The sequence below is a fragment of the Danio rerio genome, chromosome 21 (assembly GCF_052040795.2).
Source record: "Danio rerio strain M-AB ecotype USA chromosome 21, GRCz13ab, whole genome shotgun sequence".
Classification (NCBI taxonomy): Eukaryota; Metazoa; Chordata; class Actinopteri; order Cypriniformes; family Danionidae; genus Danio; species Danio rerio.
The window spans coordinates 43,527,501-43,555,000 of NC_141041.1; the positions used below are offsets into that span (position 1 = coordinate 43,527,501).

The following is a 27,500-nucleotide window of genomic DNA, read 5'->3' on the forward strand; positions in this document are numbered from 1 at the left end:
CAAAGTGAAATACAAGATATATAAGTGTGTGTGTGTGCTTGTATATATGTGTATATATGTGTGTATATATGTATATATGTATATATATATGTATATGTATATATATATATATATATATATATACACACACACACACACACACACACACACACACACACACACACACACACACACACACACACTTATATATCTTGTATTTCACTTTGAGCTGCATGTATAAACAATAAAATGTATTAAATAGAACAAAAACTGTCATATTATGAAAAAACTGTAATATTGTGAAATAACATTATGTGCCTCACGAGGGAAAAACTAATCTTTATTTGTGTCTGTTTTCGACATGTACACATAGACTTGACTGACAGCAGCAGTTTTGGAAGGGCCAGGTTCTGGGTGAAGGAGTTGCAGAACTGTGAGGAGGTAAAATTTACTCGTACAATCTTGAAGAAGCACAAATCCTTCAGGACAAATTCATTGACACCTTATTTTGTTCCCAGCACTGCAAAATATATCTATGTGGTACCAAAAGTGACCTGATTGAGGCGGACCGAAGCACGCGGCAAGTAGACTACCATGATGTTCAAGACTTTGCAGATGGTAAGTATGATTTTACCTTTTAGCTTACTATTGTAATAAAAATTGTAATAAACTTAAAATTGTAATAAATCAGCACTAAACGTTTCTTTGCAGAAATAGGTGCACAACATTTTGAGACGTCCAGCAAAACAGGAAAAAATGTTGGTAAGTGAGACTGGAACTTCACTCATCTGTAACATGCACCCGAGTTTCACTTCTTGATTTGTTTTTTTTTTTTTTGTATTTTCCACCTAGATGAGGTGTTTCAGAAGGTGGCTGAAGATTTTAGTAGCTGTGCTTTAGAGTTCATGCAAGGTAAAACTTTGAAAAACTTTTATGGTTGTGTTAAAGGCACAAGTCTATGATGCTAAGACAATTGCTAATACGCTACAAAAAATACAAGCATTTCAGTGCAATGACCTACACACAGTGTGGTGTCCTAACAAGACATGATGTGATAAGCAATTTCGGTTTGTCCACACCACACGCGACCAGTGTTGCTAACTGTTTTGCAGGGGAAGTTGCTAAATGCTGGTTAGTTTGTTGCTAATTATATTATGATGTCACTGTACTATGATGTATTCACAAATTGTGAATATGCATTGAGTGACTCAAATTGTGTATACATACATAGACATATATATATATATATATATATATATATATATATATATATATATATATATATATATATATATATATATATATATATATATTAGTGCTGTCAATCGAGATTAATCGCGATTAATCGCATTTAAAATACTGAAACTTGTAATTTTGGCTATTCAAATGTAAAATTAATGTAAACGCAAGACAAAAACTTTTTTTTTAAATCAAAATATAATTGTTTATTAGAATTAAAATTCAAAATATAATTGTTTAATTGAATTTTTGTTTAACTTGTAACACAGATTTCTTCATGTAAACAAATTACCCACAACAAACCATCAAGATCCTGGCTTGAAAGCCATATTTATTACAGAAATTAAAACATATATATATAACTATTAGTATTGATAGTATTGGTAAGGAATACATCATTCGAGAACACGTGATTCAGGTTTCAAGACATTTCCATACATAGATATGCAGGTTGTCGAATTTATGTGTGCTTGAATGCCTTATTTCTATTTTTATATTTCTTACAGATTTATTTTATATTAACACAGATTTCCACAGTAATGATGGAAACACATTAGCTACTTTTTGTTTATGATCAATACTGTTGTAATAGTGTAATAAAAGTGTAATAAAACTGATCAACTAATATAATATAGTTTATTTTGATGAGTTTTATATCTTTAGTTTTGTACCTTCACAGAGGAGAAGGGGGTGGATCTCGGGCAAAAGAAGGACTCTTATTTTGACAACTGCTGCCATAACTGACCTGTCAGAGGAAAAACTGCTGTATCATATGGTGTGATTTGGGATGCCTGGAAGCTCACAGATTTTTATACTCCTCAGTGCGTCAGCCGGAGTGTTTGGCTTTTCTCCTTTTTCTTTGCTGTGCAGTAGGTTGAGATTGAGTATTTGAAAATGAACTTTCTTCTTTGTCAGGAACGCTTGTTTTTTTTTGGCACCTGAGAATCTTGACTGAAGCAAATATCAAAAAGTGCATGGCAATCTATTTTACCAAAAAGGAAAGACACAAAGAGAGCTTTATGGGACAGATGCCATTGCATGGAGATCATCATTGCCAATTTTCACAAACAATGCCTTGAGTGATTCACCTTTTGTCATTTAAAGTTCTCCATTTATAGATGTTTAAGCATCGCAATGTTTACACCTTTCATTTATCACACTCTACTGATAATAGTCCACACTAAACTGCAGCCATTTAAGTTGCGTTTCCACAGATTTGAAACCAGTTTATTTATTGTTCTTCATGAGTCATTTTGAATTCGATATCTGGAAGATTCAGCACAACCAATCGCTTCATGTAGTTTGCAACCTTGAATAATGGAGCCCAAAATTTCCTGCATCCTGCTGTCTATTATTTGCAGTTTACTGATCTGTGCCACGTTCCAAAAGCAAGTTAATATACAGCATTTGATGAATGTGACGTTAATGTTTACACTCTTAATTTTATTATTTAATTTTACCTCAAGGGTAAGATTTCGTTAATCGGGACACTAGCTTGTCTGTTGTGATCATGTTTGTGCGAACTTTGTACATAGTTTGCTTTCAGTTCAAACTGTGCCTGTATTAAATGTGACTTAAAGAGGCCTGTAGCTTAAAAAAAACAAATGGGGTTCTTGTAAATGTTGTATATTTCCCTCTCTGTCATTCCAGAGAGATCCTGTGCTCTTGTCACTGGGCATCATGCAGATGTTGAGTAAATGTTGCATTTTACTGTGAGGTTGTGTGGAGATTACCATTTAAGGAGAAAAATCTCATACAGCTGTTGAATATACGAACAATTTTTACCAGTTTTGTTTGAATATATCAAAATATTGTAAGCTAAGCTAATGATTATATTTGTGACTATAAGATACTGGAATAAAAAAACAATAGTGGTAATCACTAACAGGTTGTTGTAAATAAAAACAGCTTTTTAATACCACGATATACAAGTACGGTACACTCAAAGAGTGACGTTTGCTGTTTCTTCAAACTGCTTATGCAAAATGAGCTAAAACAACACAATTCTTGAGTTGTTTTTTTTTGGGACAACTTAATTGTTTTATGTTCAATCCATCTCAACTTGTAATGACTTTTACGTTAACTTAATTTCTTTTTGTTGCCCCAACACAAATTACTATTGTGGAACCCAGTGTTTTTCTGTGTATAACGATCGAGTAAAAATAAGCCGGATAACTAGTAGTATGACAACATTTAAACAACTATCAGAACTTTGTCAAGCTGTAATCTCTGTTGTCAACTAAATTCATCCAAACCTGAACTTCAGTATTTTCCCAGACTCACTGCAGCAGCTTCTTCACTTCCTTTCAGTTTTATAGGCCACTATATGAAGGCTTTTTGGCTATAATATGTCACACAGTTTGCTTTATTTTGTTATCCTCACTTACATAAATAATCAATAATGTTGTGTATTAAATATGTTTCTATTATATTTTGGGTTGACTATAGTTATAAAGTTTTTGGACACCCCTTCAAATCATTAAATTGAGGCGTTGCAATTATTTCAATGGCCAAAGGCGTATAAAATCAAGCACTAGGCATGCAGATGCTTCTACAAACATTAGTGAACGAAGGAGGAGCTCATTGAACTGGGTAAATGCACAGCTAGCGTTCTTCAGCCAATGGTAAACTTCCGGTGTATGTTACTGTTTTCAATTTTTTAAGGTTCATTATACTGAATTGGCTTCGTAAAGTTATTAAAATGCATTTATTTAAATAAATTAAAGCAAATTAAAAGTTAAAGGTCTGTTTGCATATATCCCAGTCAAGCGTGGTACTGCGGTAGGTTGCCATTGCTGAAATTTCCTTAAATATTCAACTGTTGGTAATATTAAAACACAGTGGAAGCAAATGGGAACATCCGAAACAAAGCAGGCCAAGTAAAATCACAGAGATTTTTTGTTGTTGTTGAATATTTTGACAGAATGAGAACATTCCCTACTGAAAAAAACAGCTTAAACCAGACTGGACTAGTTGGCTAGTTTAAGATGGTTGACCAGGCTGGTTTTAGAGAAGTTTTGGCCATTTCCAGGCTGGTCTTAGCTGGTCAGGCTGGGAGATGGTCAGCTAAAACCACCTTGACCAGCCTAGCCAGACTGGAAGCCCAGCCAAAACCGGCTATGTCCAGCTTAACCAGGCTGGTCAAGCTGGATTTATCTGGTCATTTTCCAGCCTGACCAGCTAAGACCAGGCTGGAAATGTATGAAAACCAGCCTGGAAATGGCCAAAACCCCTCTAAAACCAGCCTGGTCAACCAGCCAACCAGCCTAAGCTGGATTTTCAGCTGGGTTTTCACAAATAAAATGAGCATTTTATTACGTATTATTATTTAGCTTATTGAACTGGGTAAATGCACGGCAAGTGTTGTTCAGCCAATGTTAAACTACAGTGTATATGACTGTTTTCAATTTTTTAAGCTTTCTTTTACAGAATTGGCGTTGTAAAGTAATTAAAATACATAAATGTTAATAAATAAAGCATTAATTTTGTTGTTCAAGCGTAAAACAAGATGAAAGACCCTGTAAACGCAAGCACCATTAGTAGCAGCAGGCTAGCATGAAAACTTATGACGGCAAATCTATGCCAAAAATAATCGAGCGCACCGGGGATGTTTACACGCGAGGAGAAGTGAACCATGAGAAGATTACAGACATTCACGTGAGGAAACTAGTGCTTGCGTGCGCAGGGGATGTTCATGCACACGCTGAACTGATCCACTTCGAGTAAACAACCGCTCTTGAGCTCCAATCCCAGCTAAAGCTGCGGTCACACTGGATTTTTCCATTCAAATGCACGCAAATCCGTCAGATCGGAAACGCAAGCACCTGCGACATAGTTTGTTGCAAAGTTCAAGCTTGGTGAACTCTGACCTGTGAAATCGCATCATATGATTGCGTGAGACCAATCGAGGATCAAAACAAGACCTCTCTGGACAGAAATTTAAATTATGGGCCAATTGCTTTCTTTTTAAAAAAAAAAAAAAAAGTCTAATCATCTTGTTTAATCCCGCCCCTTTTTGCAGCGCTGTACTACAAAATTTCCCACGCTCAAACTCTAGTGTGACCGCAGCTTTACTTTCAGTAAGGGAGAGTAACCAATAGCATAAGTGATAACAATTAGAAAAAAAAAGAAAAAAAAAAACACAAAAAGTTTTGCGCAGCCAGAGAAAAAAGCTAGCGAGAAAACTGATCGCGCAGTGTATATCGTGCGCACAGATGATAAGGTGCTTGTCCGGGGGTTTACAACAGTGGTCTCAAACTTAATTCCTGGAGAGCCGCAGCGCTGCATACTTCAGCTCCAACCACCTCCAACTCACACCTGCTTAATAGTCTCTAGTAGTCTTGCGCACCTTGATTAGCTGTAATTGATTAGGGTTAAAGCAAAACTGTGCAGAGCTGCTGCCCACCAGGAGTCGAGTTTGAGACCCATGGTTTACAATGAGCTCACAAGCGGCGGTTTCCTCATGGTGGATCAGTTCAGCGCATGCATGAACATCCCTTGTGCCCGCGTGAGTTCTAGTGTGTAGGTCTGTAATCTTCTTGTGGTTCACTTCTTGCACGTAAACGTAAAATACATTTCCATATTTAAAAGACATGGCATTATGCGGTGATTTTTGTCCAGTTCGATGCACACTTTATATCGTATATCAATCAGGCAGTGAAGATCACTAACCTTTAAAGAAATCAGACCTTAAACGTGGCAATTTTGTAATGGAATCACAGTTCACTGGAAGTGCTTGCGCTGGCTGGCTGAAACTTAAAAGTCTGTGTGCGTAAACCCCATTCAAGCGTGGTACTGTGATAGGTTGCCATTCTTTAAATAACATTAATTATTTAACTGTTGGTGATATTAAAACAAAGTGGAAGCAAATGGGAACATCAGAAACTGATTGGTAAGTCACATAAGATCACAGAGAATTTTTTTTTTGTTGAACATTTTGACAGAAATTTTCACCAATGAGAACATTTTTACAAATAAAATGATAATTTTTGTGTGACTTATCCCTTTCATAGACAAATGAAAAAAAGAAAAAAAAGAATGCAACAGAACTTTTAATTTACAAACTGTCGATTCCGGTTGACATCGGATGTGGTTCCTGGTTACCATAGTAAAGCTGCTGTTTTGACCCCGTAAAGATGGCCGGTAAGGTAACGTTTTTGGGTTCGAACTCAAGTTTTTCTCCAGATGGAAAGACGCAAGGATTTAAGTCCGCCTCAGCAGACACCTCAAGGTTTGTCTCTCTGTCAAAGCCGCAGCATGAGCTCGACGGATCGGCGCAGGCGCAGATCAGCCGCTGCTTTAATAAACTCAGGTCTCTGAGCCCGTCTGACAGCGCCAGTCTGAAAACTGAGCTCAATTTATTGTTCGACGAGCTCATTTCAGAAAACTACAGCAGCAGCAACCATGACAACATCCACCCAGAGGTATGAGCATATTTATACTGCTTTTATTAATGCCTACCAGTTAATTAGACAAAAAAACACATTCTACAAAAATTCACAAAAATTCTATAGTAGAGTGTTTCCCAACCCTGTTTCTGAAGGCACAGCAACAGTACACATTTTCAACCTCTTCCTAATCAAACACACCTGACTCAGCAGAACATAAGAAGAGAGGAAGACATCCAAAATATGTACTGTTGGTGTGCCTCCGGGAACAGGGTTGGGAAACACTGCTGTAAGTTAGTAAACATTACAGTGTTTTTGAACCGTACTATAATAAAGTCTGTTGTGGTAATTCTGTTGTTGCTGTGGTATTACCACAACTGTAGTAATGTAAATAAATGACTGTACAGTATACAGTTTTCTATTTTATCTGTATTTTTTAAATGCAATTTATTCCAGCTGCCATTAATTCCCAGCTGCCTTTACTTTCTGTTTTAATTTGGGTGCTACTATTATTGGTTATTCTCAGTATTTATAGGGATAGTTCAACCCAAAACGAAAATGTTGTAACTAGGGCTGCACAATATATCATTCCAGCATCGATATGTCAATGTGATCATTTACAATAGTCACATCTTCAACATACGCAATGTTGATTCTGGATTCATTTATTCAATTTCCTTTGGCATAGCTCCTTTATTTATCAGGAATCGCCACAGTGAAATAAACCGCCAACTTATCCAGCAAATGTTTTACACAGCGGATGGCCTTCCAGTGGTAACCCAGTGCTGGGAAACATACACACTCATTCCCATTTAAACACTACAGCCAATTTAGTTTATTCAATTCATCTCTAGCGCATGTCTTTGGACTGTGGGGGAAACCGGAGCACCCAGAGGAAACCCACGCCACACAGGGAGAACATGCAAACTCCACACAGAAATGCCAACTGACTCAGCCGGGGCTCAAACCAACGACCTTCTTTGAGGATGGATTGTAATTTATTATTTCGCAAATATTTTTATGAGGCCTGTGTGAGGGTGTAAAAGCATTCAGGCCTATGAAATTGTACCGTTTGACAAATGAATAACTATTGAATTGTTGATTAAATTAAGTCTATGCAGTGTTATTTTACATTATTTAATATTCAACTACTGCATACCTGAATACATTTCAACTCGTAGAAAAACATGCATATTTAATCGGTATCTTTTTCTTAATTGAATTTATCTACATTTGTAGATTGTTTCTTATGTTTGATGCAGATTTACTCCTGTACAGGATCATTCCAATCAATCTAAAATGATAAATTCTTTCCAAATAGTTATTTAACTCACTTAGTGAGATTGTATTTATAACGGAATATACAGTTGAAGTCAGAATTATTAGCCCCCCTTTGAATTTTTTTTCTTTTCTAAAATCTTTTCCAAACAATGTTTAACAGAGCAAGGACATTTTCACAATATGTCTGATAATATTTTTTTCTTCTGGAGAAAGTCTCATTTAAAACAAAAATGCTATGGAAGTCAATTCCTGTTTTTTTTTTTTTTTTTTTTTTTGTCAATTTCTTCAGAATATTTTTGTTGTTGTGCCTGGAAGGGCATCAGCTGTGTAAAACATATGGCAGAGTAGTTGGCGATGCATTCCCCTGTGGCGACCCCATGATAAACTAAGGACTAAGCCGAAGTAAAATTACAAAAATTTTCCCTTGTGTTAATCAGAAAAAAGTTGGTTAAAAAAAATTCAAAAAAGTTTGAATTAAGTGAAGGATGAGTAAATGATGACAGATTTTATAATGCAGCAACTATTTTTTTAATGTGTTTGGGGATACTTTCGTTGGAATCTAAATGAATAAAATATGCTGCAAAAATTTAACAGTATATATATTGAAAATTATTTGCAAAATCATAAGTTTATTTATTTCCACTTTGACCAATTTAATACACCACTTGTAAAAAAGAGAATTGACATATCCCAAATTTTACAACCAGTATTGTTATACAGTACATTCATGTGCATGTACATGTTTTTGATAGGTTGTGTGTGAGATTCTGGTGCAAGCAAGTCGTCTGGTTCCTCTAAGTCAAGAACATCTCATCATCAAACTCTGCCAAATGATTCATCAACTTCTAAACCAGCTACAGGTATTTACAATAGGGTTGGGTTAAATGGTCAAAACGCATCATGTTAATAATCTTGTATTTTTTATATCATTAGATGCAGATAATTCAATTTCTTTTAATTTTGAAGGCAGATATTTTCTCCTGAGTAAAAGCTGTTTAAAAAAGGACAATTGTTAAATAAAAGTACATTTTATTGTCAGTAAACATGTCAACCAGATGAACCTTTCAGAAATCTAAGATCAAAAGTACTTATAATGCTAAATGTTTATACTAATAATGTATTTTTTATGAATGGATGTAATTTTAGGTTATTGAGTAAAATGATAACATCTGTAAAAAATTGTAATATTTGGAAATTAAAATGTAAATACCTAAATATTGCCAACCATAATCATATGTAAAACCACACATATAGCACCTCATTACCATAGGGTTTCAATGATAATTGTTTGAAAAATGAAAAACGCTAACATGAATGCACTGACTATACATACTAATGCTATTGCTTAAAAACAGTCAGTCACTGAATTGTTATATTACATTTATTCAATCTGCATTAATTATATGATGAAATGAATATTCCTCCACCCAGTCATTTCCCAATATAATGTTACAGTTACAGGTAAATACGTTGATCCTGCTTTCTAACTGGATCAATCATGACACAATATTTCTCTTGTATGTCAGTGCTGAGTTTACATCCTAATATGCAGTGATTTATTTAATTATTATTATTTTTAAGTTTGGAAAAAAAATTAAAATCCCATATGCGAAACAGACTGTTTTAACAACTAAATGCCATTGGCTGCTTTTTTAAAGGGGGAGGGGCTACTTTGTTTTGCACTGTTTTCATTTTACTTCAAGTTACGTGACACATCAAACACAAGGCATATCACATACTAAAAGTGATTCTGCACAAATTATTATTAATAAAAATGATTACTTATTATTGTTACTGACACGATTCTAATCAAGGCTTCCCTATTCCTCTGAAAAAAATCTCCTGTTTTACTACTAACAGATAATAGTGGATGAACATACGCTTGATGTTTTGGTATCGTACTGCTCGCGGGCTCTGCGGACATGCAGTTCATGGACTCATTCAGAGGTGTTGCTTGGTCTTTCGTCACTGGTGTATGGCAATGGATCCAAATGTCAAAGGGTAAGAATTGCTGATATGGAAGCTCTCTTTTTTTTTTTTGTGGATGTTTTGTTTTATATTGTAATGTTAATTTTTAATCCTTCCAGTATCTTCCAGATCTTCTTGGACCAAGTGGGGTTCTGGTTAAGTATGGTGACCCCAAGCAGCCAGACATAGAGTTGCGGCGTTCAGCTGTGCATTGCATTGCTAATCTGTGTCTCAGGTCAGTTTTTGCAAATGGCTGTTATTTCATGTGTGTTTAAAAAAATAGATTCAGATAAATGCTGGAAAACACCACACAACAACAAAGTGCTCAGCGCCGCGACACGGCATGCACATAATAGTTGGACCATTGGAAAACAAGAAGCCCACATTCGAATGTTATTTGATATGAAACTATTTAGATGGCGCTTTGTGGTGAGGCAGAAATATGAACAGCATCCTGAGTCGTGGCTGGCCGCCGCGGACAGCTACTGATTCGCAGCATTGATGTGTGCACACTGATAGAAATCTATGTTTGGAATTGACACTTCGCTAAGCCACACCAAAAAACCTCAACCGAAGCTACGTGCAGGGGCTCTGTCAAGCTTTCGAGCGAGGGAAACAGGCCAAAGCTTTGTGCATATGGATTGTGCAAATCTGACACCCGGCAGCCTAAAAGTTGGGACAGGGTTGTGGAATTTTTCCCTTTTCAAAACCTAAAACCCAAGGGGAGAAATGCCAGCGTAAATCAAGCTCTTTGAGAGGCGCTAAAGGAGCGGAGTTAGCTTGGTTTTATTTTGATATTTCTGACACATTCAGTGATAGACGGGCATAACTCACACACCTCTTATCCTAAAAAGATCTAAACTGTGTTTCCTGCAAAAATACAAAGCCGGTTATGTTTCCAAGCTGTCTGTTTCTTCTTTGCAGTCGATATTATGAGCACTGCTCCGTTTAAGCCCTCGCCATAGTAGTCATACTAATAGCAATCATATTTCCATCTGTTTCAAGCTACGAATATTTGAAACGACATATCAGCAGAACAAAACAGAGATATGACCACAATCTGAGCACTTACGATCAATATACTTCATCCGCAGCTGTTTTTGAGTAATTTATAAGCCTCGATGTCCATGTCTCAGCTACAATTAACTGATGTTTTCATCTGTGTTTTGGAGACTTAGTCATTGGTGACTGTTATACCGGGGTAGTGTCTACTTTTATATTTGGTGTTGGATTACTATTTGCTGGTAGGGAAAATCTATTTGTTCACTTCTGCTATTTATACTTTGATTTGCATTTCAGTTTATTTATTTATTTCACTTAACTGCAAATATAAGTAAAAAATAGAATAGAAACGGTATAAAGAGCACACAAACATACGTACAGACAGTGATAGGTGTACATTGTTAGGGGTAAATGATGCTAATATTCAACACAAATCCATCAGTTTCTTCTTTCTGGCTGTTCTGCACTGTCCATGCGTGTTTCCTCGTCGGCTAGTAACGCTATATTTCATTGCACAACAATAGTCTATCAGGCTTTTTGGCTAAAAAAGAGAAATCACAGTTTAATTTGTTATTATTAGATTATTTTTAAATGTCACCTCTCCTGCTGCGCATGAACTAAGCTGTTGAATGTTTAGCTGATTAGGCGACTAGGCTACCCTAGCTTCAATTTTGATTCAGTTATTATCTAATCGGTTGCCTGTTATGTCGTGAATATACCCCTGTAATGCATACTGCAGTCCTTTTTTTTGTCTGGCTTTATCTCTCCTGTTTGTCAAAAATGACTTATTATATCCCTGGGAATGTCTGACACCGGCGCATACATGTTATAATACATGTTGCAGGCACAAAAGCTTGACCGGTGTAGCAACAGTAACTAAGGATGGTGGGGCTTAGCGAAGGGTCAATTGGAAAATACATGGCGCTGCGTGACGTGTTGACGAGCGGCACATCTGGTGTGCGATCCCCTTTACAGTCTGGAGGATTCAAGTGCACAAACACAGATAACAGCTCATGAGAAGATCACTTTACTTCCATTTTTTTTCGTGAGGGAGGGTGTTTGTGCAGATAAGCTTTTTCTTTTAAATTTAAATATTGCTAAATCAATTAGAAACTCCTTTTTTTTTTGTTTAAAATTTAAAATACAAAGAAAAATTAGCAACAATAAAATAAATATATTTGGTTTTATTGATATTTGATGTAAAATTAATTCAAATTTTATTATTTATTTATTTATTTATTTATTATTCAAATTAATATTATTTTGGCCTCCCTGTAAAATATGATGATGATGACGGAAGAAGTTGTGACTCCTGTATGCTTAGATTATTAAAGGTGTTCACTACATGTTTGGTATGATTAATGAAATTAGTGTGTAGTTGCACAATTAATCATTAAATGTAGGGTATCATGTACTTATATATCAGTGGTGTGAAAAATTATTTGGCCTTTCACAGATTTCTTATTTTTTTGCATGTTTGTCACTGATTTTTCAGATTGTCAAACAAATTGAATTGAAGGTTTTTATTATTAAGGGAAAACAAAATGCAAAACTACATAGCCCTGTGTGAAAAATAGGTAGCCCCTCGACAGTTTTTAACAGACACAAGCACAGATTCGAGTCCACATTTAAACTGTCGCATCTAACAAATATTTTAGAATATGGAAAATCGTTTGGTTACTGAACCATTTTCCTGTATGTTTGTTTGTGCAAAATGAGACGATTAACAGAACATTGTTGTTTTCATACATTAAATAAAACACTCACAGTCCTGTTTTTCATCAGTGCTGCATGAAAGTTGACTTTTAGTCAGACACAAGTTTCTTTTTGTGAATAAAAAGCTTGCCACTATAAAAGCTTAATCTCTCATTTTTAACCTTAATTAGCAAAATAAATAATTTTTAATAAGGATTGTAGTAATCATGTTTCACAGATTATTAAAACTTCAGTTGTTGTTTTGATAGTAAAGTTGCAGTTGGTGTGAACAGATCTTCACAATTAATTAAATGTTTGTTTTTTATAGTGTTCCTTCTCAGCCTTATTTAGAAGAGCCGTATAAAAGTGTGTGTTACGGAATCCTCCTGCAGACACTACAGTCCACCAAGCCTCCAGATGTGGACGACATTGTCTTCTGTACGGTTAGTACTGCATCTTTAACAGATGCTTCTGTAAGTCAGGGCACGTTCACATAAGTTTAGATCATGCCAGATTTATTAATCAAACCTCTTTCTGTTGGTCAACATGGTAGGTTCATGTGGTAAAACATGAGGTGAATCTGAGTGGGGAAATTTTTTTTACCCTTTAAACCCTTCCGGCTGAAATGATTGGATTTCACGCACAGAACTGAGCAGAACAGCAGTAAATGTATGGTTCCAACAGCGTTATGAGATTTCTGATATGAAAGTTCTGTTGCAGACATTGACAGTCATGATTTTTTAAATGTATCTTTCGTCCAAATCATGGTATATAAGGTATTTTTGTTTGTTGGATTAATTTGTTTGAGATGTTTCACACCTATTTGAATGGTTTGATTATTTTTCAGCTCTGTTTTATTCCTTTCCCACTCATCACCTTCAGCAACTTAAATGGATAGTTCACCTAAAACTGAAGCTTTACTCACCCTCAAGTGATTCCAAACCTTTAAGAGTTTCCTATTCTGGTTGAATGCAAAAAGAAGATATTAAGATTAATGTTGGAAACCTGTAACCATTGACTTGCATAGTAGGAAAACTGAATACTATTCAAGTCAATAGATGTCAAGTGTTATTTCCTCTACAATTATTTTTGGGTGAACTATCCCTATCAAATGCAGTAACCAGGGTTGGGCCGATATTTTAACAACTTTAAGAACATTATTGGCACTGGTGGGGGCACTAAGGCACTCGGCCTGCAGCCTCGTGTCAGCGCATGCCTCCCACCAGTGCCGATATACAGCCATATCGCACTGCTACTCATGTGATATTGCTCATTTATATATATATATATATATATATATTAGGGTTGTAACGGTATGAATTTTTTACGGTATGATAATCGTCTAAAACAATACCACGGTTTGACGGTTTCGCGGTATACGGTATGTTACAAATGTTACAAAATAATAGAACAGTGAAGAAAATTTGACTTTTTCCAAATAATATATTTTCAGTTACTATAAACAACACCACTTACAATGAACAAATAAAAAAATAAGAAAATAATAAATAATGTGTCAAAGTCCAAATAAACATGGTGCAAATCCTCAGTAAAAAAAATAGATATTAATATTTACTATACTATAAATAGTTACATAACTAAACTAGATTCAATATGGAACATCCTTAGGTTTTATGTGCCAGCATGGATATGGTTGTCTGTGGATATGGATTTGGATATGGATGTCTGCAATGCAGACAAACAGCTGCACCTTCATTTGCGTCTTTTGAAAACAGCAAGAGCAGCAGTTCGTCTTTGCTGTGTCACTGTTTTGTCATGTTTCTGTGCTGCTGTGCATGCAAAAGTACTTAGTATGAGAATTATTTCATGCAAAACTTTTTTTTTGCGTTTTATTTAGCCGCGCATAAATGTACAGCCTATCTCTCATTCTGTGTTGTTCAAAAAGCTTTGTTTTTGGTCCACAAACAAAAGCGAAACCTATGCTTATTGGTTGTGATATAGCGAGTTTGAACCAATCTGGGCATGGAGGAGGGACAATGCATCAGTGTATCGTGTCTGGTTTGTCCGGAGACACAGTGACGAGCGTTTCTTTGTCAAATCAGCGTTGTCAAATTTTGATGACGTAACCGCACTGATTCCGGAGCCTCCTGAGCCGCGAATGTTATGTGATACAGCACTGGAAAGCTGAGATTCTCTTCTTTATGCCAATCTTTGAATCTTATGAATCGGATCAGCGGATCAAAAGTTATTAAACATTTAATAGCAATACTTATTTTTAGCCGCGGGCGGCTGTCTCGGTCTTTAAGGGTTTAAACCGTTGATATGCAATTGTTCATGGTATGATAATTGTGCACGTTCAAATCGTGGTAGACCGTCATACCGGTATATTGTTACAACCCTAATATATATATATATATATATATATATATATATATATATATATATATATATATATATATATATATATATATACATACATATATTATGGATGCTCAAAATAATCGATTAACCGTTAACCGAAAGGGTGCGTTGGTGACCGATTAATGCTATCAGTTAAACGATTAAAATTATTATTTTATATATTTTTAGTTTGACTGCATAAGGGGCTGATTGAATACGCCTTTGTGTTAAGAGGGGCATCTTTTGCACGCGGCTCATCACAGAGCAGCAGTTTGTGTTGTCAAGACAACTAGAACTTTCAAAAAGCTTGGTTTCCGCTACATTCATTCTTCCATGGCCGGGACCAAAATGCATCCCTCCACGGCTACATTTACCCTTTCAAAACATTCAGTTATTGTTGTTGTTTTTAATAGCGGATTATAATCGCATCAAAACGTATTAAAAGGTAAGTGGATTATAACAGCGCAAACATTTCTGTAACCGTATAGTGCTGTGCGCTATTGTTTAATCCTTTGGGGTTATGTGCTGACTGACTGACTGGTGCGCGATGCGTGAGGCCAGCAAACATGCAGAAGCTTTCAGTTAAGATGAACACAGTTTCTATAGTTATACTTTATTTAGAGATAAAGGTATATGGCTCTGCATATAATCACTCTATCTTGTTGGAGTTTATAGCCGTTTCGCTTTACTTCAGGACGCATTATTGCCGCTCTGAAGGTCTAATCGCTGTTTGAAGTTATTCAGAGCTGTATGAATGTACAAATCTTGAATATCACGATATTATTAAATATTACAATTGTAACAACATAGACAGCAACACTTTTGCACAATCGATACCCAGCTGATTCAGTCGTTTCATAAGAGGACCGCGCTTCTCTTCTTTTTTCCTTGTCAACATAAAGGCAGTGAGGTGTGCCTCGCGTTTTTGGAATGAAAAAAAGCACGTTAGCTGTGGTCGGCCACTTGTTTTACTGCAAGACATACTTAACCTTGCGGGACGATAGCGTATAACCCGTGCCTACAGACACATTTGCCAAAGAAGCAAAATGGAAGAAGAATAATGCTGTTTGAAACAGACGTGTTGATGCCAAAAAACGCTGATGTTGACCTGGATCTGCATCATAAACGCAACAAATAGGCTTTACCTTTTATTTTACAGCTAATAAAGCATGCATGCACATTAATGCAATATCATATTTAAACAACACAACTGTTTACAAAATTTCAACATATGCGCGCGTTGTTGTTGTCTTTTCATCACGCAGCGCGCATTTGAACCGCGAGGGAGAGAAAGGAAACCATCAAGACATATTCTTTAAAATAATGATTTCTAATAAAAATGTAAAAAGGTTTTGTGATTATAATAATAACAGCGGGGCATTAAATAAATGCATATTTTCCGTGGAGCGAGCGATTTGAGGAAGTTTGCTATTTTATTTGACGGAAGACAAAAATATGATTGGAAAATAACAGCCTATACCGGTTATTAAAAATAATCAGTCAGTGTCGATTTGTAATATAAATTAATTATTTAAGTGGAAAATAATTTAGGGCAGTCCTATTTATTTTATTCATTTTATTTAGATTATTCTGCTCTTCTGTGCTAAACACTGCAGGTGCGTGAAAATGCTCTGTTATGTTCTATTATTAATATGCTAGCATATAAAATAAATCAGTATTTTAAAATGCAATATTTAATGTATCAGACACAAAATAGTCACGTCAATTTGTTTAATATAAAATTAATAGTAATCTAACCAGTTAACCGTTAATAACCGATTAATGCGCGGCGGTTGTCGGTTAGCAAAATTAACCGAAATGAGCATCCCTAATATATATATATATATATATATATATATATATATATATATATATATATATATATATATATATATATATATATATATATATATATATATATATATATATATATATATATATAATGGTTTTAAAATGACAATTATATAGTTTATTGCAATATATTTTGGTTCAATATTGTACAACAAAATTTAGATATGGTGACAGGCCTAGTGCTGTCTACATGTTTTGCGAATATGAAGTGTTTAAAAAAGCTTGTCACGCAGATGACATAGGGAACCACTGACCTAAACCCTTCCCTAAAACAGGTATTTCAAAAGGAAATGTCAAAGAAAAGACCACATAGTTTACATTGAATTAGTAAGCTAAGGAATAAAACTTTCCACACCAGAAAAATTGCCCAAATGAAGATAGATAGGTGAGGCAAACATATTTGATTGCAGATCTTAGACACCTTCAAGTTTTGAAGTATTTATTTAGTGTTGTGCAAAGAACTGCTTAAAAATAAGGCTTTATTCCTCAATAATATGTCCCTGTAAAATCATCAATGTGAAAACAAACTAAAGCATTTGAGTCCTAACTACTTTTATAGTGTTCATTTTACAAATAAGACTAGTCATAGTATGTTTATTTTATTTTTTATCAATACATAGTCATAATTATATATTTATAAGCACAAAACAGGGTGACACGGTGGCTCACGGGTTAGCATTGTCACCCCACAGCAAGAAGGTCGCTTGGGTCAGTTGGTATTTCTGTGTAGAGTTTGCATGTTCTCCCCGTTTGCAAGGGGTTCCTCCGGGTGCTCCAGTTTTCCCCACAGTCCAAAGACATGCATTATAGGTGAATTAAATAAACTTAATTGGCCGTAGTGTATGTGTGTGTAAATGTGAGCGTGCATGGGCGTTTCCCTGTACTGGGTTGCAGCTGTAAGGGCATACACTGTGTAAAACATGCTGGATAAGTTGGTGGTTCATTCTGCTGTGGCAACCCCTGATGTATATAGGAACTAAGCTGAAGGAAACTTAGGGATTTCCTTGCCAGATTTTGTCAAGGGTATGTTAAATTACATTTTAGTGGTTTCCAAAAATTTAGGCTCAAGCGCGTATTTTTTATGAACCCATGTTATTCACTATTTTCACTGTCATTTCACTGCTTCTTCTGTTTCAGTTATTGCAGAGTGCCCTGAAGGGGATGCAGTATTTTCTCAATGGGGGGAAATGGAAGGCCGTTCCAAACCAGGATCTGGGTGCTTTATTGGCTGTGCTCAAAGTAAGCATAGGTTTTTATATCTATAGATTTACAAATTGCGCAGGGAAGCGTATTTCCACCTCAATAACCTTTTTTTTGTAATTCTACTCGGAGCTCAGTCACTAAACTGCAGCTCATTCCAATTGTTAGGAATGGTTTAAACATGTTCTAACACATTTGCCAAGGCATGTAAACACTTGATTGCATTGAAAACTGAAACTGGAAAATTCTGCAATATGTATTGTCGAGAGATGGTATAATGATTAATGACACACTAAATGAGCTGTTCTTCTTCTTTCACATACTGTCATGGTCTAATCCACAAATGCCTTATTGAGATGCAGAAAGGGTTATTTTTACATGATGACTGAATTTTCATAAGCTTTTGTCTTTTGGGGGGAAAAAAAGAATCATAATTTTCTGTATCTTTACATCTTTACTGTATATTGTCTCTTTTTTTATTTATTGTAATCTATCAATATAACAACATACTCATCCTCATGTTATTTAAAACCCATAAGACTTTTGATCGAAATGGCTTTATGGGAAAGAACAACATGAGGGGGAATAAACGATTACTGAATTGTAATATTTAGATGAACTAATGCTTTAATACCACTTTCAGTCTACACACTATTTTTGACTTTTACAACAGTAACTGTGTCAGATCATGTTATATTTTTGACTGTTAAATCTATGTTGAGGACAAGAAATGTCACGTTTTATCTTGCTTCCCTTATTTAATGATGTGTGTGATGTTAGTCGACATGAATGACTAACATCTGATACAACAGCATAAACAACTATAGCTAGAATCACCTCAGAACGTTTTCCTGACTCTAGTTTCTCAACTAAATACTGTAAAGGCAGGTGTATTGTTTCCAAAGTTTCATTTCATAATTGATATCAGGTCATTGTTGTTTATCAGCACTACTTCAATGCATCAGGCTGGTATTGTGAAGTCTGAACTTGTCATAAATGTGCTTACAAAAGAAAGAAGCAGGAAAATTTGCTACAAGCAACTCATGGTTTTGTATTCTAACATAAACGTCTGCATGAAATCCAAATGTACAATGTTTATTTTGTTAGCACACTTTGATAATCTGAACTATTAATCAGTGCAAGTTAATCTACTGTTAAAAGCTACTGTATTTTTGGAGGGGGGATTTTTATTATAATTTTTTTTGTACATAGTATATCTATTTGCTTCTGCAGTTCTTTTATGATCATGTAATTTGGACGGCTTGAGCGAGATATGCTTAACCAAGCCCCCTCCAACTGAGTGCAAAATAAAACCCCGCCCCCTACTCAGTATTTTGTTTTAGTTGGAAATACATTTTACTAAAATAAAAGTCTGCAGCAACTTGAGATTCATGCAGACTTAAAGGGCCCTATCATACACCCAGCGCAGTAAGGCGCAAGACGTGTTTCCACGATGTGTTGCTATTTTTAAACCAACTCTACCTTAATTTTCCCATTTTCCGCTACGTTATTTAAATAGCAAATGTATTTGGACCACTTTGTGGACTGATGGGTGTTTCGGTCTAGAAATGAGGTGTATTAAGGCGCATTGTTGGCGCGTTGCTTTTTTGAGGAACTAAAATAGACTGTTCAATAGACCAGCTGAAAGCACATCTAAAGTCTCGCGCCTCGCTTACTCATTGCTTAAAAAACACAGGATGTACAGCAATACATATGTCTTTACAAATGAAAAAGAAGTAAAGGATTAAAATATTTTTTAAAAATATTACTTTGTACATAAATATAAAAACCACTGCCTTCATCTCAAGGGCCTTTTTTATTTATTCATGAAAATTTGCTTTTGTAAAATATTATTAGTAGTACTTGTATTTATTAAATGCATATTTATATTTGTTTTATTAAAAACAAGCTTAGATTTGCCCACCTGTCAGATTTTGCACCATATGGAGCATAGCATGTATTTGGATATAACTTTGGTATTATGAATAAATGAACAGTTCGCTGGATATTAAAACTGAATTTAGAAAGAGTTTTAAAACAAATCTTTGTGCTTAACAAACTAATTTAGTTATGTAGGCTAATTGATGTCTGTGTGTACAATTCCTTATCCACGAAAGAGAGAGATTGAAAGTAAATGCCAATTGGAGGAGGCTCATCTCCCATTACCTTTAAGAGCCAGCTGCGTCGCGCCATAAGGGCATTCGCTATTTACAGGACGTAAAGTAAGTCTAAGTGGAAAAACTGAGCATTTCACTAGCAAACAGTTAACAGTTTTTTTAACAGAAAACTTAAACAGAGCATCTACTGCATGAGAATGAGAGATAATGGATCTACTTTCACTTTCGCTCTTGGATAGGGAAACCTTTACGCACAGACATCAATTAGTCTATAAATAATTAATTTCGTTTAAGCGCAAATATTCGTTTCAAAACTATTTCAAAATTCAGTTCTATTTTTCAGCAAACTAATAAATGAACAATAATAATGAAGTGTGCTCAAAATCCTGAGTTATATCCTAAAACACATGCTGTGCACCATATGGTCTAAAACAGGCATGTCCAAACTACGGCCCGCGGGCCATCTGCGGCCCGCAATCAGTTTTTTGGCGGCCCGCGAGGCTTTTTATAAATACCAATAGAATCTGGCCCGCTACACAAAAAATGAACGTAATTCAATAAATAACCACCGGGTGTCGCTATTACACGCATTCAATTAAGCAGCAGTTCTTGTTATGATCTATCTATCTATCTATCTATCTATCTATCTATCTATCTATCTATCTATCTATCTATCTATCTATCTATCTATCTATCTATCTATCTATCTATCTATCTATCTATCTATCTATCTATCTATCTATCTATCTATCTATCTATCTATCTATCTATCTATCTATCTATCTATCTATCTATCTATCTATCTATCTATCTATCTATCTATTATTAATTTATGATTTATTTCTTCTTTTTAAAATATTTCCCAAATGATGTTTAACAGAGCAAGGAAATTTTCACAGTGTGTCTGATAATATTTTTTCTTCTGGAGGAAGACTTGTTTGTTTTATTTCGGCTAGAATAAAAGCAGTTTTTAATTTTTTATGAACTAAAATAAATTATTTTTTATTAGCCCCTTAAGTCTTGAGTCTTGAAACTTACAGAAATTTACCGTAAAATAACATACATTAAATTACAGAAATTTTCTTAAATATAAATTTCTGTAAATCAACCTGTTATTTTACAGTACATTTCTGTAATTCAACCGGCACCCCAGCTGTCGGAAGTAAACCATAAAATTAAAGATTGTTTTACAGTGTATAATGTTGGATCGCAAGATAATGTGTCTGGATTAATATGTTATTTTATGTTAAGTTAAAGATATTTTCAACACATAAATATACCAAGTAAAACTTACTGATGGTGAAATGAACATTTCTGAACCAGTGATCCGTTTTACTCAATTGTATCAGAGAAAGGTTCGTTACTCGAACAAACCATTGTTGCCTAATTTACTTGCCTAATTACCTTAATTTGACTAGTTAACTTAACTAACCCTGTTAAGTGTTTAAAAGTCACTTTAAGCTGTATGGAAGTGTCTTGAAAAATATCTAGTCAAATATTATTTACTGTCATCATGGCAAAGATAAAATAAATCAGTATCTAGAAATGAGTTACTAAAACTATTATGTTTAGAAATGTGTGGAAAAAAATAGTTCTCTCCGTTAAACAGAAATTGGGGAAAAAATAAACAGGGGGGCTAATAATTTAGGGGGGCTAACAATTCTGACTTCAACTGTATATATATATATATATATATATATATATATATATATATATATATATATATATATATATATATATATATATATATATATATATACACACACACACACATTCATATATGCGTGTCTGTGTGATGTATGTAAAATTTGGCCCGCGACAACGTTTTTTTTTTTGCATCTGGCCCTCGGCCCAAAAAGTTTGGACACCCCTGGTCTAAAACCTGCAGGTGGGCAAATCTAAGCTTGTTTTTAATAACACAAATATAAATATGGATATAATAAATAATACTGCTAATAATGATAACATTATACAAAAGCAAATTTTTATGAATGAACTGAAAAAGCCTCCCGAGATGAAGAAGACATAAAAGCAGTGATTTTTCATATTTATGTAGGCTAGAAAATAAAATGTTTTGTAATATTTTAATCCTTTATATTTATATCCTATATCTATTCTTATTATATCCTATATATATCCTTAATATTTAAATTTTTTCATATGTAAAGATATTTGCCTATTGCTCTCTTGTGCGTATTAAGCAGTGTGTAAGCGAGGCGCAACTCTGCGCTGGAGTTTAGACCGGGTTTGTTTTGGTTTAATGAAAAATCTATTTTAGTCTCTCAAAATAGCAACGCGCCAGCAGTGCGCCTCAGAAAGCCTTCCTTTTTAGACCAGAACGCCTATGGGGGCACATATGAGCGCTAATGCATTTGCTATTTAAACAGCTTAGCGCAACGCCTCAAAACGACTCTTGCGACAAGCTGAAGCTACCAAAAGATTATTGCACCGCGCCTAGCACCACATTGCACCGGGTGTATGATAGGGCCCTGAAAGTGTATTTGGACATGCCCTTAATGCTTTTGCGCCCAGCTCTTCAGACCTTGCGCCTAGATCGTTAAAATAGAGCCCAAAGTCTGAGTGAAGCAGATTTTATATCAGTATGCTGATGTACTTCCAAATAAATCTGAATGTTGAGTTTGTTTTTGTTTTGTTTTTGTGCATCATTTCCTCTAACTAACGGTAGGAGCGGTATGGTTAAGAATACTGACGTTAACAGAATGGACCTCCGCTCCAAACACACAAGCAAATGCTCAGAATTTGATTGACGATTACCAAAACATTTGTTTTTAGTGGATTAACTTGGACTGAGTAATTGTTCACCTAGAGAATAACAAAGTGCACTAGTAAAATACACATCGTAAATTGAGTTTATTCTGAATATGATCTATTTTGAAGCATATTTCTGTGGTATTTTCATTCAGATGAAATTTCATTTGTGGGCTTAACATGTACATCAACCTGGTCATTTTATTAATGAGTTCATCCAAACTGTTTGGATTCATCAACAAAAGTGTGTGTGTGAACGGAGGTACTAATAACTGTCTTATTGTTCTTGGCAGAGATTCATGTTCTACGGTTTGCCAGGAATAAGTGTGAAAATGCCGCAGGTATTGTACCCTGCTCCTCTCCCTCAGTACGAGACCATTCCTGCTGTAAAACCTGAACCTGCGCAAGACACACCTGCACAGAAAAAGACTGCTGCGGTAGGTCATATGATGGTGGCACTAATTTCTGACGGCAATCTGAAAAACAGTACTGTTTTATCAAAACGCAAAAGTAATCTTACGTGTGGCACAATTGCTGGCACGAAGTTAAAGGAACAGTCCACCTTGTTTTGGAAATTGGCTACGTGGTGTCACGTGGAATAAAAAAAAGTTGTACTATTTTGAATACATTCAGCCAATTTCTGGGTCTGATAGAATCACTTTTAGCTTATTTTATTTATTTATTTATAATTTTTAAACGGGAAAAGATTAAAAGATAATCGGGCCTGACTCAGCATGAATGCAGTTTTTCAGCAGGTTCCTGCTCTGCAGAACATAAAAACAGACAGACATCTCATCCATCAACACAGTACAAACAATTGCCAAACATATAAAATAAAGAAAAGCAGGCTATTATCTCAGAGGCTACAGCAATAGTTGACCATCAGATGACGAACGTGATTTTTATTTATTTATTTATTTGTTTATTTTTAAAGTCTCAGTGGGCGAGGCAGTGGCGCAGTAGGTAGTGCTGTCGCCTCACAGCAAAAAGGTCGCTGGTTCGAACCTCGGCTCAGTTGGCGTTTCTGTGTGGAGTTTGCATGTTCTCCCTGCCTTCGTGTGGGTTTCCTCCGGGTGCTTCGGTTTCCCCCACAGTTCAAAGACATGTGGTACAGGTGAATTGGGTAGGCTAAATTGTCGGTAGTGTATGAGTGTGTATGTGAATGTGTGTGTGGATGTTTCCCAGAAATGGGTTGCGGCTGGAAGGGCATCTGCTGCGTAAAAACTTGCTGGATAAGTTGGCGGTTCATTCCGCTGTGGTGACCCCGGATTAATAAAGGGACTAAGCCGACAAGAAAATGAATGAATGAAAACGTCTCAGTGTTGGTATTGTTTTTAGAGGTTGTAGGATCTCATTCCAGGATTTTGTGAATACATAAAACAAAGATCTCTGTCCATAACAGTTTTTAAAAGCTGATAATGGCAAACATTTATTTGTTACAGATCTGGTGGAACGATCAGTCCTTGTGTTTAGTTTTGGTACCAGAGCACAAAGGGCTGCTGAGATAGTGCTATTTAAAATTCTATAGTACCGTTTAATACCTGTGTTCATAATGTAGTTTTGAAATGTTAAAGCATTAGAAAGTGATAAAGCAAAACAGTGACAGTGCCTATCTTATCTTGCTGAAACACCAAATAATTTTGATAATTTTCCCTTGTAAAGCTTGATAATGTGTTTCCTAGCCAGATCAATCTTAAAAACAGCCATCTTCATTCTCCGTCAGGCTTAGTACATGATGTAGCTACAGAAGGGTCAAGCTTTAAATAGGAAAATTAGGAAAATGTAAATAGGAAAAGACTTTGGATTTTTTTGAGCAATATTTTATTTAAGAACAGTTGATTGAAAGCCTATGCACTTAATCCTGGAGAATTTAGCTCCAACCATAATCAAACACACCTGAACCAGCTAATCAAACTCTTACTAGATATACTAGAAGCTTCTTGGCAGGTGTATTGAAGCAAGTTGTAGATAAACTCTCCAGGACCGAGTTTGGACACCCCTGGATTAAGTATTATCTTTAGAATTCAAATTTAGCTTATATTTAAGAGAGAAATTCGAATTTAGGTTTTTGGCCAAATTTAACAGCCCTAATGACCAAGACATTAAAATTCGGTTTTGCATGAGATTAGGCTTTAAGAAAAAATCTGAAACACTGAAAATTGTCCTTTTTACAATCAATAATTTCAGTCAAGTGTTATGAAAGATGGTAGAAGATGTCTGTCTATTTATCTAGAAGAAGTTTGAGTGGCCAAATAATCTATAAACACCATAGTTAGTGAGTGTCACAAAGTCTACAAAACTACAATCACATGAAGGAAAAAAGCTCTATTCAAATTCCAAAACAAACTCAAGTGTCTTCAGATTTATTGTGTTCACATTGTGTTTACATTATTCAACCCTTAGGATTTAACTTTTTGCTCAAAATATGAACACAAAAAAGTGTTTATTATCTTTTTATTACATTTTTTGCTCAAATAGGATCACGCTTACATCTGATACATATCAGAGATCATCCATCTGGATGCACTCATAATTATAAGCTCACATACATCCACTTTTTCTTTTTGCTGTATAAAAGAATACATAGGAAAAAATGCATTTAAAAAAAGGAAGAGAAAATGGAAAAGAAATGATCAGCTACAAATTAACTTGAAAGAAAAAAAAAAGATTACATGTAGGGAGTGATATTGCATCAGAACTAAAAAATCAGTTTAGATCTATGAGATGTTGTGTAATTAGTAAATTCCTTCCCTTTTTTTCTATTTTCTGATTTTCAAATGCGGTAATTTGCTCCATTTTATACATTTCCATGGTAATTTCCAGCCACGCATTTAGGGTTTGACTTCCATCCTTTTTAATCATTTACACTAAGGGTGGCAATCATTTTGAACATACCTGTATATGTCTGAAGTACAAGTCGAGAGGTAACCGGTAAATCATACACCTACTGCCTTGATTTATCAGAGGAAGTTAAAACTCCTATTTCTCCTTCAGTCTCAGCAGAAGAAGCGAAAGTCTCGGGGGAAAGGGAAGAAAGGTGGAGGTGAAGGCAAGCAAGATGGAGAAGCTGATGATGTGTCTGCTGCTGGTGGAGGAGATCAGAGCGGTTGGTCTCATGGCTCTCAGTCCTCCATGTTAACTTCACCATCAGTGGCGACGCCGCAGCTTTACCCATCCTGGAAGAAATGCAGCTCGGACTCGGAGTTCTCTGATCCGGAGGGAGGAATGCAGTCTAAACTCAGGTTTGACCATTAATGTCAGAAGAACTTGCTGTCATTATTAGGTCAAATGAAACATTAACTGGCAGCAAATGAAAAACGCTTGTTTTATGTACAGGTTTTTTTAAAATAACAAATACAAATGATTTATTTTTAAGTGTCCAATGACACTTATTCGGATTTGATATTTTTGTTTTTTTTACGTTATCGTTTTTACTTAAACAATAATATTATTATAAAAAATAATCATTTAAAATAAAATTGCAATCGATTTAGTGCATTTTTTTTTAATTTAGTAGGGCTGGGAGATACAACAAAAATACTTATCATAATATAATGTTTCATATCATTCGGCATTGATAATTATTGAGTTTTTTTAATGAGCCATTTAGGAATATTTGGATTTTTCTTTTATTTAATCACTTTATTTTAATTTACCAACATTACTAAGGCAAATAGTTTTAATGCTCAAAAACAAAACCAAAATGAAACAATTTATATCATCTCTTCTGTCTTATAATAAAATAAACTTGACATCCTTACATCTTTTTTTTTTTTATTTACTCACCAGGGTTGTGCGATTTAGGGGAAATGTCTTATTGTTTTTTTGTGTGTGTGCTTTTTTTGGACTGATATTGCGATGTTGATTTGATTTGCTATTTAATTTTGTTGTCAAGCTTCAGCTCTATAATCTGTAGCTTTTTACTGCTAAAATGCAGTGAGAATTAGTTAATAAAACGAACTAAAAGGATACTAGCTGGCAGCTAGCTCTCTGAAACTCTCACATGGTCGCCCACTGAAGCTAAGCAGGGCTGCGCCCGGTCAGTACCTGGATGGGAGACCACATGGGAAAGCTAGGTTGCTGCCGGAAGTGGTGTTAGTGAGGCTATCAGGGGGCGCCCAACCTGCGGTCTGTGTGGGTCCTAATGCCCCAGTATAGTGACCAGGGTCCCCGCAGGTCCTTAAAAAATCTTAAAATGTCTTAAATAAAATTTTCGATTTTTAAGGTCTGAAAATGTCTTAAATTCTGTAATTTTCCATAAGGAGGTCTTAAATTTCATGTGGGATCTTAAATATCATGTCCGACTCGTCTTATGGCGGCAAATCAATGCCAATATAAATCGAGCGCAGCGGTGATGTTTGCGCGTGAGGAGAAGTGAACCGTGAGCAGATTACAGGTCTACACGCGAGAAAATTACAGCTCGCGAGCGCACAGGGGATCTTCACGCGCGCGCTCAACTGATCCAGCGCGAGAAAACAAGTCCCGCGCGTGCACATTATCATCTGTGCGCACGATGTACGCTCTCGCGTTCTTCTCTCTGCTCGCGCAAAACAGTTTAGATTTTTGTGAGTCCTAGGACTTGGTTTTCTTGTTATCTCTAACGCTATTGGCTACTCTACCTTTCCAGATGTTAGCCGGGATTGGACGCAGG

The 27,500-nt window shown here is 35.4% G+C and overlaps 2 protein-coding genes and 1 long non-coding RNA gene across 4 annotated transcripts in view; 2 read left to right on the plus strand and 1 right to left on the minus strand.

Annotated features, from left to right (window-relative positions):
- The window catches only part of rab24 (RAB24, member RAS oncogene family), a 7,649-nt gene extending 4,549 nt beyond the window's left edge, over positions 1-3,100 (plus strand). The window contains 5 exon segments of the mRNA NM_001029970.2: positions 353-420; positions 498-597; positions 691-741; positions 832-891; positions 1,898-3,100. Coding sequence (NP_001025141.1) covers positions 353-420; positions 498-597; positions 691-741; positions 832-891; positions 1,898-1,962 — 344 coding nt within the window. The 3' untranslated portion in view covers positions 1,963-3,100.
- LOC147838945 (uncharacterized) overlaps positions 1-27,500 on the minus strand; it is a 1,276,407-nt gene that overhangs the window by 632,847 nt on the left and 616,060 nt on the right. The gene's annotated exons all lie outside the window — the stretch shown is intronic.
- heatr6 (HEAT repeat containing 6) overlaps positions 6,334-27,500 on the plus strand; it is a 53,345-nt gene continuing 32,178 nt past the window's right edge. The window contains exons 1-8 of one of the 2 annotated variants that reach the window (XR_015519651.1): positions 6,334-6,641; positions 8,639-8,746; positions 9,747-9,887; positions 9,974-10,089; positions 12,880-12,994; positions 17,901-18,002; positions 23,143-23,286; positions 25,844-26,091. Coding sequence is in view for 1 of the 2 variants with exons in the window: in NM_001114313.1 (NP_001107785.1) it covers positions 6,354-6,641; positions 8,639-8,746; positions 9,747-9,887; positions 9,974-10,089; positions 12,880-12,994; positions 17,901-18,002; positions 23,143-23,286; positions 25,844-26,091 (1,262 nt within the window). In the remaining variant the exon portion in view is untranslated. 2 annotated transcript variants of the gene reach the window in all.